Genomic DNA, 17,161 nt, shown 5'->3' with positions numbered 1-17,161 from the left:
AGGCAGCAGGGGAAAGAACACCCTCAAAGTAAACCACGGAGGAGTCATCAGAGGTGGAGGATGGTGGAAGTGGGTCACAGGAAGAGGGTTTCAAAGATCTTTCAATGGATGCATTCATTCATTTATTCAATCAAACTTTACTTGGTGTCTTCTGAGTATCAGGCTCTGGGGAATCAGAGATGAATGTGAAGTCTCTGGGGGAAGAAGCTGTGTGAACTACAAATGATTAGGCAAGGCTGCATGAGAAAGATTCTATTATGGAAGCAGTTGATGTATGTCATGGGAGCGCAGAGGATGGGAACTCCCGCTTTTTGAACCTACTGTGCGCTAGGCTTCCTGGAGGGGTGGGCACGGAGCTAGAGAATGGGGGCAAGGGCCTTGACAGAGAAGGACCAGCCTGAGCAAGGGCGAGGAGGTGGAAAGCTGCTTGGTGAGTTCTGGCAGCCAGGATCCACAAGCACAGGAGGGGTGGAGCAAGCCAGAGGACCAGAAGCCTGGGACAGGCTTAAGATCATGCCGAGACAGTGGGCTGAATTCAGAAGGTGATGGGGCCAGTGCAGATTTCGAGGAGAGGGCCTGCCAACAAGCCCACGGGAGTCAGAGCCCCTGGCAACGCCCCTTCTCTTCCCAGCCCCCAGCGGTTAGGAGGCGCCCGCACGCTGCGCAGCCAGTGTCCACTCTGCACGCTCCACGCAGCCCGGAGCGCCCTGGAGAAGCCCCGGGAGAAGGGGTGGGCACGTGCTGGAAGACATCTTTCCGAGAGGTATGTGAGAGCCGGGTAGAGTATGGGGCGCTCCAGGGTCTTGGGAGCGTTCTCGGAAGAGTGGACGGAGAACAGAGGGCATCTGTCAGGGATGGAGAAGGGTGGATGGGGCGGGAGGTGCCAAGGTCCATCCTGGTGGCCTGAGCTCCGAGCCACCTCCTGATGGGGAGCCCTGGGCTGACAAGGGCCAGAGCTCTCTCCCTCCGCATCTTCTACTAGTCCAGGCCTCACCTTGCCTCCTCCCCCACTACGGGTCATCAGCCTCATCCCCCAGCCTTGGAACTCAGGGCTGCACTGAAACTTGGGGGCGAGGGCTGGAGGGGGACAAGACTCTAGGTTCTCTTGGCGCACGCCCACAGCGGCCCAAAGCGCCAGCAAATCCTCCCTGGTGTTCGGGGTTGGGAATCGCCCTTTGGGCAAAAGACCTCTGGCGCCCCCTACTGCCAGCTCAGCTTCAACGACCCCAATCCCTCCTCTCTGCTGCCGACCCTGACCCACATGTGGCCGGAACACATCGAGGGCCAGTTTCAGTGGCAGGAAGTGATGAGGAGCCCCGACACAGGTCTGGCTTGTGATGTTTACCTGGACTCCAGCAGCTTCCTAATTGGTCTCCCTCCCTCCCTCCTCCACCCACAGCTGGGAGAATCTCTTTAAAACATATCTGTGGAATATTACTCCGTGATAACAAGTAATGAACTATCCGTACTCGCAATGACTTAAATGGCTCTTAAGCACATTATGCTGAGTGCAAAAAGCCAACCTCAAAAGGTTACATTCTTTTTTTTTTTTTTTTTTGCGGTACGTGGGCCTCTCACTGTTGTGATCTCTCCCGTTGCGGAGCACAGACTCCGGACGCGCAGACTCAGCGACCATGGCTCACGGGCCCAGCTGCTCCGTGGTATGTGGGGTCCTCCCGGACCAGGGCACGAACCCGTGTCCCTTGCATCGGCAGGCGGACTCTCAACCACTGCGCCACCAGGGAAGCCAGGGAAGCTCCGAGGTTACATACTTTATGATTCCATTATATAACATTCTTGAAATGACACAATGATAGAGATGGAGAACTGACAAGACTGCCAGGCCTTAAGAAAGAGAGGGAGGGTGTGGCTATAAAAGGGCAGCAGAAGGGATTTCTTTTAAGGTGATGGAACAGTTCTGTATCTTGATTGTGGTGGTGGTTATATGAATCTATACATGTAATAAAATGTCATAGAATTAAACACAAAGACATACAAAAAAATAAGTGCATGCCCAAAATGGTGAAATTGAGTGAGGTCTGTAGTCTAGTTGTGTCTAATGTCAATCACTTTTCTGGTTTTCATAACACTACAGTTATGTAAGTTGTCACCACTGGGGGAAGCTAGGTGATGGGTACACGGGTCCTCTTGGTACTATTCATGTGACTTCCTGTGAGTCAATAATTCTTTCAAAATAAAAAGCTTATGAAAAGGGAAAAAAAGCATACCTGGCCATATCACCTAGCTTTTTTTTTTTTTAAATACATTTATTTATTTATTTATTTTTGACTGTGTTGGGTCTTTGTTGCTGCGTGCGGGTTTTCTCAAGTTGTGGCGAGCAGGGACTACTCTTCGTTGTGGTGCGCGGGCTTCTCATTGCGGTGCCTTCTTTTGTTGCGGAGCATGGGCTCTAGGCACACAGGCTTCAGTAGTTGTGGTGCACGGGGCTTAGTTGCTCCGCGGCATGTGGGATCTTCCCAAATCAGGGCTCGAACCCGTGTCCCCTGCATTGACAGGTGGATTCTTAACCACTGTGCCACAAGGGAAGCCTCCACCTACCTGTTTATCTTGTGGCACCTGGTGGGCCACATAGGATGAAGTTCATGGAAGGAAAAGTGCCAACTCCTTTAGTATACCAAGCCCTCCTCCGAGGCTGGCAACAGAAGAAGAATATTCCCTCTTGGAGGGCACAGGGAGCTGGACCTCACAGCCCCGATTCTACCTGGGGGGACTCGCTTGTTAATCCCAATGCATCCCCTCCTGTACTGGCCTGAGGGCATGCTCTTCCACCTCTGATGCTCTGGTCGCCAAGTGGACAAAGTACGCTTCCCTTAACACTGCTGGGCCTCAGTTTTGTTTGTTTGTTTGTTTTATTGTATTTCTCTTTAAAAAAATTTTTTAACAATCATGTAAAGTTTTAAATCAGGAAATAAACTCTTTTAACTTAAAAAATTTTAAGACACATCAAACTTCCTATCTAGATATAGTCATGTATGAAAATCCTATCTTAGCACTTTTCTATATCACTTTTATAAATGGGATCATTTCAGTGGCTGTGTTCCTCTATATGAGTTAGAAGGCTAATTAAGCATTGAAAGGCAAGTTTTTCACCAGCTAAATATTTAGTCTTATTTCAGTAAGACATTTCATGTAGACATAAAATTTCACAAAACTACAGCTTGGGAGTGGTATAGCTATCTATTGACAGAAGCTACTTACATGTGTAACACAATCCTAAACCTTGATGAAAATGTTTCTGCAGGTATGCTGGTGTCCTCCTGGGTATCACAGATACATCTGTGGGGATCAGTCTTGGAAAAAAGGCTGCTCTGGAGCTCCGGGAAACAAAAGCTGAAATAAATTATGTTTTCAGACAATGCAAAGTAAGCTTTTAAGCTTCCACGATGTTGGGTGAGGCATTATAATGAGCTGGTTGGTCCCCATTTTTTAAAGTGCAGCAAAGGATAACCAGAATGAATTTTCGAGATTTCTTATTCACTTTTCCCTTAAAATGAAACTGGAGAATGGTAGTCAGTGCTTGGCTATTGTTAACTTTACCCCCCAAAATGTTGATGAATGAATGAATAAGTAATTTTTACTCTTAAAAAAAAAGAAAGAAAAGAAGAGGAAGAGATGAGCTCTCTCTCTCCCCCCATGCCGTGTGAGGTCACAGCAAGAAGGCAGCCATCTGCAAGCCAGGAAGAGAGCCCTCACCACAACCCCACTGTGCTGCCACACTGATCTCAGACTTCCAGTGTCCAGAACTGTGAGAAATAATTTCTGTTGTTGAAGCTACCCAGTCTATGTTATTTAGTTATAGAAGCCCATGCTGACTAAGACAGTATTTCCCATAAAAACTCGCACCTGAATGTTCACAACAGCATTATAACAGCCCCAAAGTGGAAATAATCCAAACGTCCATCAATTAGTGAATGGATAAAAAAATGTGGCATATCCATACAACGGAATGCGATTTGGCTATAAGAGTGAATGTTGTACCTCCATGGACTACATGGATGAACCTGGAAGACATGTAGCCCTTAGCCTAGCGGGGAAGTGAAGGCTATGAAAGCACAATTACGTTACAACGAGGCAAGTATAATGAGGGAGAGAGTCACGTGTGAGAGATCTGAGGAGGGGTGTGGGGGCAGGTGTGAGCTGAGGCTGAGAGGAGAAGGAGAAATTAGCCAGGAGAAAGGGAGGAAGACAGGGGACTGTGGGCCCAAAGGCATGCAGGCAAGGAACATTCTGGAGTGTGCTGGGAGCTATAGGCATGGGCACAGCTGGTGTGCGAGAGGTGGGAGGCATGGCTGGGGAGGGCCTCAGAGGCCACACACCAGAGTGCCATGGTCAGATAGCTGCTAAGTGGACGATGGAACTAGAAGTGGAGGAGTCCATCCAGATGAGAGGCTGAGCAGGGGTGGGAGAGGCAGATCCAGGAAATCTTTAGGGGGTAGAAGATAGGGACTTGGAGGCTGACTGGATACGGAGGGGAAGGAGCCTTGGGGGCATGGATGTTCTGTGCCCTGAAATAGTGGGAGGGGCTGGCTTCAGTTTTGTTTTAGGCAGGTTGCACTTGGGGTGCCTGGCAGCCACCCGTGCAGGTGAACATTTGCACTTGGAACTCAGAAGCGAGCGGTTCAGACTGGTGACACAGATCTGAGTGATGCACATGCAGGCTTGATGACAGTCCCCAGAGTGGAACGGATGAGCGCCATCAGGGAGGGTGGAGAGGAAAGAGCAGTGGGCCGGGGCATCACCATTTACAGGCTGGGCAAAGACCCATGTTGCTGTGAGCAAAGGACAGCTTGTCTAGGAGGATGACAGGCAGTTCACGAGTCCACTCACATGAGGGCTGGGCGTGTCCACGGGACTTAGCAAACAGGTGGACACTGGAAGCCTTTTCTAGGGCAGTGTCAGGGCAGATGCCTGGCTGTCGGAGGACCTGAGGTATCTGCTGGGAGGGGGACAGAGACTTGGGGAGAGGCCGCCCTGTGACAGCCCTTATCAACTGTGTCACTTATTTTTGTCTATCCCCCAACCAGATGGCACTCCAAGAGGGCAGATACTCTTTCTATATATATGAGTATATATATATATACTCTTTCTATGTATCTTTGTGTCTCCAGACAAAATCCAATTCACCCCAAACGTATTCACTGTGTACCTGCAGTGCTCACCATGCACTGTGCTCGCAGTTGAGGGTTTATGGCTGAGCTCAACCTTCTGGTGGGGCTCACTGTAGGTGCTCAGACTGTGTGCATGAAGCTCTGGGCAGGCTCTGCTGCCAACCTGCCGTGTGACCTCAGGTGAGTTACAGCTTGTCTCTCCAGGAGTTTACTCTTTGGCAGTAGGTGATTTCTGAAGCTCCTCCTGGGGATGGCATGTGATGATTCTGGGACTTCCGTGCCTGCAGCTGCCCACATTACTTGCTTCCCACCAAGCTCTTGGCAGGGTCAAAAGCTTGGGGTGGGGTGGGGAGCTGACATTTCCCAAGACCTTCCTGCCCAAGGATCCTCCTGCCACTGTCCTGCCACAGGTCCCCATTCATCGTGGTCCACAAGGCCCTGTGCACTCTGCCCCCTGTCAGCCTCTCCAGCATCACCTCCCACCCAGGCCTGCTGGCTTTGTAGGCTCCAGTCACGATGGTCTTCTCTCAGATTTTGTTCTCTCCACAGGTCTTCTTGCCTCAGAGCCTTTGCACATGCTGTTCCCTCTGACTAGACACCTTTCCCTTAATTCCTCACCTTGTTGACTCCTCATTCTTTAGTGCTTGGCTCAAATGTGGCTTCAGCAGAGACATCTTGGCCCCCTGGGGGACAGTCACACCCCAGTGACACACCTTCAGAGCACCATGTGCTTTTCTCAGCTCCCCTACCAACACGGGTAACCAAGTAGTTGGGTGCTTAATATCCGTCCAGTTCTGCCCTTAGACCTGTGACAGGGGTCTCTGCCCTGCCATGGGTCCCACTTTAGCTCTGGACCTTCTCTGTCTGTGCCTCTCCCCCCAGGATGAGGAATCTTTGGCGCCCCCTTGGAGCCCAGGCCCATCCCTTTAGACCATGCTCCTGACATTTGGGACCCCAGGCTCATTCCCTCAGAGGGTGGACGATGTGGGGTGACCAAGGGGCAGCAGATTGCACTGCTGTGTTCACCTGTGCACCTCCCCTTGGGCCAGGATGCTCTGAGGGTGGGAAGATATGGTGGGTGTGGCTGAGAGCAGAGCCAGCTCTTCTCATGCCAGCCACCTGGGCATGGAATTCAGAAGAGTCAAAGAAGTTTATGTCAGAACCTGGCCTTTGGGGATTCCCTGGCAGTCCAGTGGTTAGGACTCCTTGCTTTCACTGCCAAGGGCGCAGGTTCGATCCCTGGTTGGGGCACTAAGCTCCCACAAGCCGCATGGCAAGGCAAAACAAAAAAACAAAAAAACCCTGGCCTCCCAGGTCATTATGAGATATTTGTCAAAGTAGGAGAATAGAACACATTTTATTGAACACTTGTTAGCTTGATTTATAGCTTTACATATGTTGACGTATGGTATGAGGCCTCCACGTGTACTCTTGCCCCAGCCCCTCTGGCATTAGGGGTGGGCTTCGGTCAGCCCTGCCCGCCGAACCATAAGCTCCACCAGGGAGGCCATGTGCGGTACCCCTGCCCCAGAGCATAGTGCCTGGCACAGAGGAGCAGATAATAAATATTGGCTGTGAGAAACAAATGAGATAATCCAAGTAAAATGCTTGGTATGGTGCAAATGTCAATAAATATTAGCTATTATTATTTGAACACATGAACGGGTAGGTGGGGCAGGGGGCTGAGACCCATATACTGAGGTGGTTTGTGTGCAAGAAGGGAAGGGGGGCTGATGAACGCAGCGTTCACGCTTCCTTTTCTGAGGATGTGCCCTCCTTCCCCCTACCCATCAGGCCTCTCTCCCAGCTCTTCACGGCAAAGTGGGCACCAGGGAGGCCTACCTGATGGCCAAGGCACTGAGAGAGGCTAGGAGTTCCTGCCAGTGCTATTTCCCCTCCCCGAAGAGAAGAACACCTGGGACAGATTCCCTCTTTGCCTGCAGGGACCTCCCCAGGCCCAGACAGAACCCACTCAGCTTAGTTTCCCTGCTTTACCATAAGGCCATGCTGGGGTTGAGGGGTAGCTGAAAGGATTGATTTCACCCTCACAGGAGGCTGTGCTCTGGTGTGAGAGGAGCCTGAGCTGGGGAGTCAGATCACCCACCAGACCCTGAACAAGGCACTTTGCCTTTGTACGCCTCAGTTTCCTCATCTGTAAGACTGGATTACTAGTAGAAACGGTGCATGTCAAGTGGCAGGTGCAGGGTACACACTTAGGGACCAGGAAGAACCCTTGCGCAGAGCACAAGTGGATCAGGGAGGGCAGAGGCCCAGAACCCCAACAGGAAAGTCAATGAAGAGGGTCTACAGCCAGCCAGTGATTGGGCCTGGCAGGAGCTTCAGCCCAGAGGCCTGGGAAAGGCAGCTTCAGCTGCCCGCTGGAGGCCCGGCTCAGTCCTGTTTCCGCAGCAGGGAGGTTGTCGATTGCTGCTTCATGATGGGCACAGTGCCATGCACGGGGCCGGGGACCCACAGGGTCTCCCTGAAGGCCTCCACCAGGTTCAGGCCTGACGAAGCCAGGAAGCCCTTCGGCCAAATTCCTCCTCGCAACAGCGGCCGTCCCAGAAAACTCTCCCCCCACCCCTCATTCTCGCACACGCACAGTAGGTGGCGCTGTGATAAAGAACAGAGCCCAATTAACCCGCCAACAGGCCAAATCAGAGAGAAAAAAAAAAAAAATCACATTTTGCGAACTGCCCACCAGGGGTCACCATACCCTCAGAACCGAGAGGTGCAGAACTCGCACCGGCCTGCGGACTGGTGGGAGGCGGAGGGTGTCAGAGATAGAGTCCAGCCGCGTGGCTTCCAGCCGCCCCGCTTCTATGCAGGACCACTGTCGCCACCCCCACTCCCAGGTCCGCAGCGCCAGCAGCGGGGGGTAGGGGTGCGGGCCCGCGGTCAGTGCGGCGGGAAGACGTCTGCGCACTGCTGCAGGATGAGCTCCACCACCTGGTTCTGGAACACCATGGTCATGGGCATGCTGGTTTCCTCTGTCTCGGGCCGCAGCAGCGTGGGCCCGAACACTATGGCCACGCTCTGCACGGACATGCGGTTCTGTTCTCCGTGCTCGATCACCCTGCGGTGGGGGTGGGGTGCAATCAGGGCCCAGAGCTGGGGGGAGCCGTGCGGGGGAGGGTCCTATCAGGCCCGCCTCCCCATTCCCGTGCGGCTCCCCGGCGCACCTGCACAGGTGCTGGAAGAGCAGCCGCAGCGTGTCGTGGTTGGGGGCGGGCAGCGTGCGCACCAGGTTCCGAACACAGCGGCTGCGCTGGGCCGGGTCCTGCAGCTCTGGGCAGGGGAAGGGTTAGAGGCGGAGAGAGGAGAGGGAGGGAAACAGAGAGGCTGACTTCCAGTATTTTGCGGGGGCGGTCCCAGCCAGATGGGTGCCTGAGGCAGCCCAGCCCCACCCCTACCCCATCCGCCCCACCTCCCCCAGGCGCTCACTGATGGCCGCGATGAACTGGGGGAAGTGCGAGAAGGGGAAGAGGGGCTCGGGCAGCTCTCGAAAGAAGAGCTTCAGGGCGCCGGTGATTACGTGGACGTCCTCCCAGCGTCCGTCGTCCAGGTCCAGACGTTCATCTGCGGAAAGGGGGGAGGGGAGGAAGAGGAGGTCAGCATCCCTTTGCGCCCTCGGACCTGGGGCAGGGACAGGGGACGGGCCTCACCGTGGTCCACCTTATAGCGCAGCTTCTGGATGGTGGCCAGGTTTCCACTGATGCGGTATAGACCGTCGATGTCCAGCCCTGGAGCGGAGGGAGGCGCTGACCGCGGGTTCGGTGGGATGGCGCTAAAGCCCCTGCTATGATTCCTGCTCAGGAACTCCCGTTCTTTTCCCCTCGACCCTGCGCTCCCCGGGGGTTCCGTCTGGGGCCCTGGAAGGAGGCCTTCAGGCTCCCGGAATGCCAGGCCCAGCCGGCCGGCGCGCGTACATACCCCGGGCCTCGACGGTGCGGATGCACTGCTGCACGAAGCGTGGCACCTGGCTCTTCTCGCGCTCACACAGCACGGCCAGCGCGCAGCCGAACACCTGGTCTGGGGGAAAGGCTCGTCAGCGTCGCCTCGCCCCTGCGCCACCGGTGCCCAGCTCTCTGGGTCCCTCCTGTACCTCTGATGTAGCCCTTCTCCCGCAGCGACTGCAGCGTGGGCCGCTTCAGCAGGAACTTGCGGAGCTTTTGCCGGACCTTGCTCAGGTCGCTCTCCAGACCTCCGGGCCCCGGGGTGGGCACGGCTGCCCAACGGGAACGGGAATGCGAGGGCTGGGTCAGTCGGTGGCGCCGGGGTTGGCCCGGAAGCCCTAGCCCGGTCGTCACCACCCCGCCTCCCCCACCCCGCCCAAAAGGATGCCCACCACCCGCTCCACCAGCCTCACCCCCAAGCACACCTGCACCAGGCCGTGCTTCATCCTCCCGCCAGCTTCCTAGGCGCTCACTCGACCCAAAGTCCACGGTGCTGCTCTCACTTTCCTCCTCGGGGGGCAGGTCTGCGGACTAGAATCACACAGCCTCAGAGAGGCAGAGCCTGGGGCCAGCCGCGGGTCCTTCTGGGATGGGGTGAGAGACCCGAAGTGCCCTCCCAGCAGGCCTGGACTGGAGACCCCCAGGCAGGGAGTTTGCTGTTTCCTTATCCAGGTCAACCCCCTTCACCTCCACCAGAGAACCCCAGAACGCTCACCCCCCTTGGCTGCATGGAGCCCTCCAGGTGTTGGAGACAGTCATCCTGTTCTCCCCCACCTTTTCTTATCCTGACTACCCCTACCGACCTCCCAGTTCCGGGTCCACTTTCCCCATAATTTTCCTTAGCTCCTCTGTACACACTCCAGTAGGTCAGTATTCCTCAATATGTGGCTCCCAGTTCGAGCTTGCAGTTTGAGCTGGGGCCAGAGCGCTGCCAACGACCTCACCGGCATCGCCTCCCTGGATCTGGATTCCTACCTCTATTAATACAGCCAAGCAGGGCACCCAGTGTGGCTTGGTCCCTTAACAGGGACTTAAGGATCAAAAAGCCTCAGGTAGTTTCCAGGTGAAGAGCTGTCAGAACGGGCCTGCCCCATCTCTACTTATGCAATTGATATATTGAACTTGAAAGACAATGCTGGACTCATCAATTCAATCCTTTTAAATTCTGTCTTCTGGTTTCAGCCTGTCTTTCCAGCCTGAGGCTGTTTAGCAGAGTATTTACTTTTCTCTTGCCTCAGTGTGGGATGGGACACTCCTCTAGAATATGCCCACCTGGAGAGTCCTCCTGTGCGGCCAACCCCAGAGGCTGGATTCACTTCCTTAAGAAAGGCTAATTTCTTCAGCAGCCCATCTGCATCTGCAGAGAGGGCTACTTACCCACCGGTGCCATGGAGCTCCCAGTGCCCGAGTGGAGGGTCCCACCCACAGTGGACACAGCTGCCCTGCATAATGGCTGCCCATCCCCTCCCCACCAGCCTTGGCGGACCCCAGCTCTGCCTACCAGCTCCTGGATGCCCTGGGCGATGGCCTGATGCCAGGTGCTGATGATGGCCTCCGAGTCATGCTGGATCAGGTACTCTGAGCCATCTCTGCTCCGCAGCTGGTGGGACACAAATCACTCAGTCATCTCTGGTTCGCTGGGTCTGTCCCAGGGGGGATACAGAGGTAGAGGTGATCTGTTCCTGTCCCCAGGAGCTCAGAGCCTAACAGAGCAAGGGCCTCACCCCAAGCCAAGGTATTTCACCTCATTAAAGCGGTAGGTGATAGCATCTCCCTGTTACAGATGGGCAAACTGAGGCACAGTGCGCGTAAGCAACTTCCTCGTGGACACATAGCTAGTGAATGAAGGAGCAAGGATCTGAGTGCAGAAGATCTGCACATCTGTCGACGGCCTGGTGTGCTTTTCCCTGCCCCATCCTGTCTCTGCACGAGCCACAGAACACGGCAGGCCTACCCAGAGCACAGGCCAGCAAAAAAGTCAATGAAAGAAACTCCCGGTGGGAGACCCCAAAGCCACTATTTTATACTATTGAGGAGCAAGCAGATGTTAACAGCCTGGGCTATTTTTCAGCTGACTGCTGTTTCCCTAACAAAGTCTACAAAGAACAAGGCAACTTGGATGGATCTCTCCTCAACCTCTGGCTCTGAGACCCAAGCATTCAAGGTTGATGGGAATGGTTGGTTGCCACAGCTTTGGGTCAAATGAGAGTCAGAGTCGGCAAAAACTGTCTCAGACAACACGGTACAAACTTCCAGAATCAGAGAGGGCTGTGTTTGGCTGTCTACCTATTTAACTCAGACTTGAATGCTACTTAAAATGCTTTCCAAGACAAAACCAAACAAACCTGCAAGTTCTATCCCATCCCCCTCCCCGCAAAGACTAGAGAAGCTTCAGTGGGCACACCTCGTGTGTGCCCACAGATAGCACAACCTCGTGCTAACCTAAACTGACAGGAGCCCTGTCTGTTATCCCAGAGAATGGCCTAACAATGCCTCTAAAACAATAGCCATTATTTTTGGCAGCTGTCTCAAAACATAATCAGTTCATATTTGAGTTTCATACAGAAGGCACACCTGTCTAGTTACATATCAATATACTGCTCAAGACATTCATTCTGTTGACTGCACAGGCACGCCGAGCTCAAACCAGCCACTCTCAGGGGACTGTTACTGAAGTTTTCTGTGACTCTGGGGTGACTAGAAAGACCGGCCATCCTCAATAATACAGAATTTGGGGCGGTCTCTTGAGAAAAATCCAAAGTCACCTACAGGTCACCCCTGAGTGGAGGAAGGATGGCTGCCAGCCAGTGGGAAGCAGGGGCCTCCAGGATTTCCATTCAAGACTGTCAGCCTTCCCATCGGCTTGAGGAGCTCTCAAGAGCACCATCTGCCTTCCAGTCCTTGCCAGAAAAGACAACTCAGAAGCGTCTCCTCTGAAACTTTCATCAAAAGCCCGGTCAGAGAAGTGACATTCAGAGAGCCCTGTTTGAAGGATGTCCCTCCAGATCAGGAAGGAACATACCTAGCAAATATGATGTCCCTCCTCAATCTGACGTCCATGGCAGACATTGCTAGTCGATTACAGCGCTAAGCCTGGAGAAGGCTCCAGACCTACTGATCAGAGTGGCTCATGAGACAAAACAGGTTTCCAGCTCTGCTCTGTGGATACTCTGGTTCTAGAACCGAATGAAGCTGGGTGAATTATCATTAAATGACACACTCAAGCTCCTTGCAGAATTGCTTTTTCTGAGCTGAGATGGAAGGTCATGCTTTTTGGGCTTTCATCAGATGTTAGCTGAACCAGCCCAAGAGTCCCTTTACTAAACTAGAACGGAGCTGCACACTAGAAACTGATTTCCCTCAAAATCTAGGAAGGTTTCCCCCCGCCCCAATAATAAGAGCCATGTAACTGACTGATGTTCTCTTTTCACTCTGGCGACCAGGAAACCTGGAGGTGATTTTTTTCAGCAACGACAACTTTAGTACCTGTACATCATCCTAATCCCTCTTCACACTGCCCTCTTCCTCTAACTTGTTTTGTGGGTCCTGGTTTTCAGTGGCTTTTACCAGCTCACCATATGCATTTTTTTTTTTTTTTTTTTTGCAGTACGCGGGCCTCTCACTGCTGTGACCTCTCCCGTTGCGGAGCACAGGCTCCGGACGCGCAGGCTCAACAGCCATGGCTCACGGGCCCAGCCGCTCCACGGCATGCGGGATCCTCCCGGACCGGGGCACGAACCCGTGTCCCCTGCATCGGCAGGCGGACTCCCAACCACTGCGCCACCAGGGAAGCCCCACCATGTGCATTTTTATTGTGAGCTGCCTCAAAACATTTGGGGACTGAGGTGAGGGTAAGAGTAGTTTAAAAACAAGACAACACATGGACAGTGAAGGGAAACACAACAGTGAAGATGGTGAAGACAACACATGGACAGTGGCCTGGGAGGGTCTTGCCTGGGCCCCACCTGGCCTCTCTCTTCCTGCTGCAGAGCCTGAAAAACATGTCCACTACCCTAGTTTATTCACTGCCAGTTGGAAGCTGGGCTCTTACCAGCTAGAGCAGGTGTCCCAGCGTACCAGAGTAAGTAGCTGGGGACCCAGAGCCTCCTGTCTGTCTCAGGCCAAAGCAGCTGGGATGAGGACTGTGCTTCTAGGCATGACAGTTTCATTTCCCAAGGACCAAGGACTCCAGTGAACTCCACTCCTGGAGAGGGAGCTGCAGAATCTGTGATGCCAGGAAACACTGTGGACGGATCCCCAGGGTGGAGGCAGTTTTGGTTCTGACCCCCGAGAATTCCAGCCCTAACTCCCCAGGTCCACCTTCTTGGGGCTTGCTTAGTGAGGGTCCCTAGCCATCAGTAAGCCCCTTCTCCTCCTCCCCCACCCCACCACTCACCTCCAGCACATTCTTCTTGCTGGATTTGTCTTTGGGGGCCCAGGCGAGAGAGGCCCCCTTCAGCTCCACCGTGTACTCGGGGATGGAGAGCTTGGAAGGCTGCCTCTGTGGGAAAGGGAAGAAGCATTGGAGGGAGCATGGTTACAGCGCACCCTCAGCTCAGCTTGGGCCCGTCACAGCGTCCTGGCTCCAATCTACCAGGCTCCCTTGGCTTCAGGGACAAAATGGGGTCACAGCTCTGGGGGCAGGGGGCCCAAGGGTTCCTGGACCCCAGAGATCCTGGTACATCCTAACCATGGAGCCTGCAGGCTGGCTGGTTGTTTGCTACCTGCCCACCTAGGAGAGGAAAGGAGAAAGGAGTGCAGCCCCGTCTCTGCGAGCGGGTGTGTCCAGTCCCCAGCCTCCCTGCCCACCAGGCTGGAGCTGTCCATCCTCAAGGACTGGTCCCCAGGCCCAAGGTGGCTGGAAGTGCTTGTCCTGGAGTGACCTGCTCTCATCACCCACTGCCAAGGCCCAGCTCCCTTGACACTCATATTCCATCGTCTCAGACCTAGCCTTTGGCAAGGCTGATGAGGTGAAGACCCACAGGAGTCAGGAGCAGATGGGGTGGCCCCTGCTGGGCGCCTGGACCTTACCAGGCCACCTGCAGTCGAGGTCTTCGAGTCCTTGAAGAATGTCAGGATGCCGCCCTCCAGCACTGTCCAGGAGGCACTCCAGTTCTTCTTCCTAGGCGGGGCGGTGGTGGCAGGGTTTGGGTTCGGTCCTGGGCTGAGGCCCCCCTCCCACTCCCAGGAGCAGGGCGCAGAGTTTAAGAACACAGCTTGGGGCACCCAACCGTAAGGGGTGGACTCCCAGCGCTAACACCTGGTAGCCAAGGGACCTGGGGCAAGTCACTTCCTCAGTGCCTCAGGGTCCTCACAGGACCTCATAAAATCGCTATGAGGGTTAACAAGAGCCTGGCATACGGGAAATGCTCAGTAAACGTCATCGTTAAGGCCCCCCGTGGAGTCTGGGGGCAGACGGGTTCTCACCGGAGCCGCTTTCCTTTGTCCACCGTCTTGGTTCGATGGAGCACGCCTGCCTTGTCCAGGGTCTTGATCTTAGAGAAAGAAGGGGAAGGAGGAGGCAGTTAAGGGCGGAGCCACGGCGGGGGCGGGGTGGGGGGGTGCGAGAGGCTAGCCCCCGTCTCAGCCAGCCACTCCCCACAGGTTGGGCCTGAGACTCCACTGAACCCTCTTTGCCGGCACCTGGCCGCTGCTTGGTGGGGTGCCTGCTCCCACAGCAGGAGCAGCAGCACGAGAGACTTCCTTCCAGCTCCGAGCCTCGCCCAGCTCTGAGCCTGGGATGACCCAGAACCCAGGTTCATTCAGCCCAGGCTAGTGCTCCGGGTGGAGACGTGCCTCCAGACCCAATCCCAGCCTCCAGAGCCTCCAGAAACACCTCAGTTTTTCTGTGGGGGTCCTGCCAGGTCCTACATGCCGCCTCCCTTACCTTCTCCTCAGGTGGGCTGGCCTGGGCCGGGGTCTCACTGTCCTGGCTGGATTTGTGGATGCTTCGAGGGGCAGGGACAGGGACCTGGGAAGAAAGACACTGTCATATATAACCCCCCCCTCCTCTCCCCGGCACTCTCCCTTCTCCACTTGGTTACCTGGGGCAACTCCCACTGAACGGAGGCGTCATCTGGATTGTAGAAGTAAGGCTTCCCGTGCTGGTCCTCCAACCTCATCCACTGTGGGGAGAGGGATGGTCAGGGACCTAGCTCACCTCATGATGGGGGAGCAAAAGGTTCCCTCCAACCAGAGCCCAACATAGCCCCAAAGAGTTTACACGGGCAGGTGTGGGTGATTCGGTTTTGGGCTGACTTGGAGCCCGCGCGGGAACTTCAGTTTCGAGTGTTAAGGGGAGCGACCCCGCGGCTGTCTGGGACCATCTGCCCACTGCCCCTACCTGTTCTTGGGTGAAGTTGTTAGTGTACAGCGTCTGCCCATCCTGGCTCACGTGGCAAGACCAGCCTGGGGGTGTGACCAAGGGAGAGGCGGGGCCGGGCTCACCGCAGGAGCCCACGGGGGGATAGTCTTCCTCTGGGTAACTGGTCAGCAACTCGGGGTAGTCCGTCTCGGGGGTGGGGGGCTGCAGGGAGCAGAAGAGTCAGAGGCTCTCAGAGCCAGCAGTGACCCCAGGGGCTCGGCCCTTTCGGTCCAGGCCACGCCCCCTCACCCTAGTTCCCCCCCCCCACCCCCCGAGCTGTGGGAGACAGAGGCGGGGTCAAAGTCTCTCAGAGATAGCCCCGCCCACCCACGACCACGACTCCTCTCTCTCTGAGGCCCTCAGAGCCAGCCCCGCCCACCCTGGCCAGGCCCCGCCCTTTCAGACGAGGCCCCGCCCCTCACCCTCTGGTTCCTGGGGCTGCCGGGGCTCAGGCCAGGCTGCATCTCCTGCTCGTCCTCCGGCTGGTCCTCGGACTCGTCCTCCCAGGCCGTCTCGCCCGTCAGCGGGTTGTAGAAGAACACCCTGCGGCTCTCCTCATCCCAGTACTGGCCCCACTCGGTCTCGAGGCTCTCGTGGCTGCCCACCGAAGCCGGAGACGTGGCCGGGCTGGCGGCGCCCTCGGCAGTCTCGAAGGGCGACTCCCAGGTGGTCACGCCCGTGTCCGGGTTGTAGTAGTAGGGGCGCCCGGTGCCCGCGTCCGTGTGCGTCTCCCACACCGAGCCGGGGCAGTGGGCTGCGGCGGCGCCAGGCGACGTGGCCCGAGGCTGCCTCTCTACGTTCGCGTACACGGGCTCTGGGAGGTCATCCACCTGCGGCAGGAGGAAGGAGACGTGACCTTCAGGGCAGCCCCGCGGTCACATCGTCCCCACTCAGGCACTCGCCACTTGGGCGACTTTCAGCAAGTCACAGCACCTCTCCGCCTCGGTTCCCCCAGCTGCAAAATGTCTGCCCTGCCCACTCCGGAAATTGTAGTGAAGAGAGAATGAGGAAATGTTCTTGAAAGTGCCTTGTAAAGTATGAAGTGCCCCAGATGCGTGGGAAAATTAGATTAATTATTTATTAACAGTAGTAAAATATCGATAACGAAGTTCTCCAGCCGCACACTCACAGGTGTGAATCAGAGTTTGCACAGGAACAGAAATGGCCTGGGCCCAGTTCTTTCTCATCCCAGGCGCCAGGACACTTGGGGGCGGGGCCCTGCTCCATTCTACAGCCCCCACGAAGAACCCCCAGCCCTCCTTCCTCCTCTGTCAAGAAAGCTCTGAACTGGAACCGGTACTGCCTCCGGTTCCAGATTTGGAGCTGGAACTTCCCCAATACAGGGTTTGCAGGCCTCAGAATCAATTGCAGACAAGAGAAAGAGAAAGAGCCAGATGGGAAGGAGGAAGGAGGGCAAAGAAAGGTGAGCCCCGTGTCCCCCTCCAAAGTAAAGTGAGGTGGGCTGGAGGGTCCAGTCACACAGAATATAAGCCTGGTCATGCCTAACACCCTCACGGCTCCCTGCTACCTGCTGGGCAAACTCTAAGCCCTTACCAGGGCCCCAGAGGCCTTCCGTCACCTGCCTGTCTTCCCCCCTATTTCCTGCCACTCCTGGCCCTTGCCTTGAACTTTAAGCTCCAGTAGCACTGGGTTGCTGGAGGCCCCCAGCCTCTCTGCTGTGTCTGCTGCAGGCCTCGGCTCCTTCACAACCT

General features: G+C 55.4%; 1 protein-coding gene across 5 annotated transcripts in view; it reads right to left on the bottom strand.

The window, feature by feature from the left end:
• Nucleotides 1–6,467: 6,467 nt before the first annotated feature.
• ARHGAP27 (Rho GTPase activating protein 27) overlaps nucleotides 6,468–17,161 on the bottom strand; it is a gene marked incomplete at its 5' end in the record, with an annotated part of 33,029 nt that continues 22,335 nt past the window's right edge. For all 5 annotated transcript variants that reach the window (XM_081218854.1, XM_081218855.1, XM_081218852.1 and 2 more), the window contains 15 exons: nucleotides 6,468–8,205; nucleotides 8,312–8,417; nucleotides 8,574–8,708; nucleotides 8,795–8,872; nucleotides 9,063–9,161; nucleotides 9,235–9,357; nucleotides 9,511–9,616; nucleotides 10,587–10,685; nucleotides 13,482–13,586; nucleotides 14,117–14,207; nucleotides 14,513–14,580; nucleotides 14,973–15,056; nucleotides 15,130–15,210; nucleotides 15,429–15,611; nucleotides 15,872–16,279. In XM_081218854.1, coding sequence (XP_081074980.1) covers nucleotides 8,028–8,205; nucleotides 8,312–8,417; nucleotides 8,574–8,708; nucleotides 8,795–8,872; nucleotides 9,063–9,161; nucleotides 9,235–9,357; nucleotides 9,511–9,616; nucleotides 10,587–10,685; nucleotides 13,482–13,586; nucleotides 14,117–14,207; nucleotides 14,513–14,580; nucleotides 14,973–15,056; nucleotides 15,130–15,210; nucleotides 15,429–15,611; nucleotides 15,872–16,279 — 1,944 coding nt within the window. In that variant the 3' untranslated portion in view covers nucleotides 6,468–8,027. The remainder of the gene's footprint in view (nucleotides 8,206–8,311; nucleotides 8,418–8,573; nucleotides 8,709–8,794; nucleotides 8,873–9,062; nucleotides 9,162–9,234; nucleotides 9,358–9,510; nucleotides 9,617–10,586; nucleotides 10,686–13,481; nucleotides 13,587–14,116; nucleotides 14,208–14,512; nucleotides 14,581–14,972; nucleotides 15,057–15,129; nucleotides 15,211–15,428; nucleotides 15,612–15,871; nucleotides 16,280–17,161) is intronic.

Source organism: Mesoplodon bidens (assembly GCF_964165515.1).
Source record: "Mesoplodon bidens genome assembly, chromosome: 19".
NCBI lineage: Eukaryota > Metazoa > Chordata > Mammalia > Artiodactyla > Ziphiidae > Mesoplodon > Mesoplodon bidens.
The sequence above is the reverse complement of the archived record's forward strand: the minus strand, read 5'-3'. Positions and strand labels throughout refer to the sequence as shown.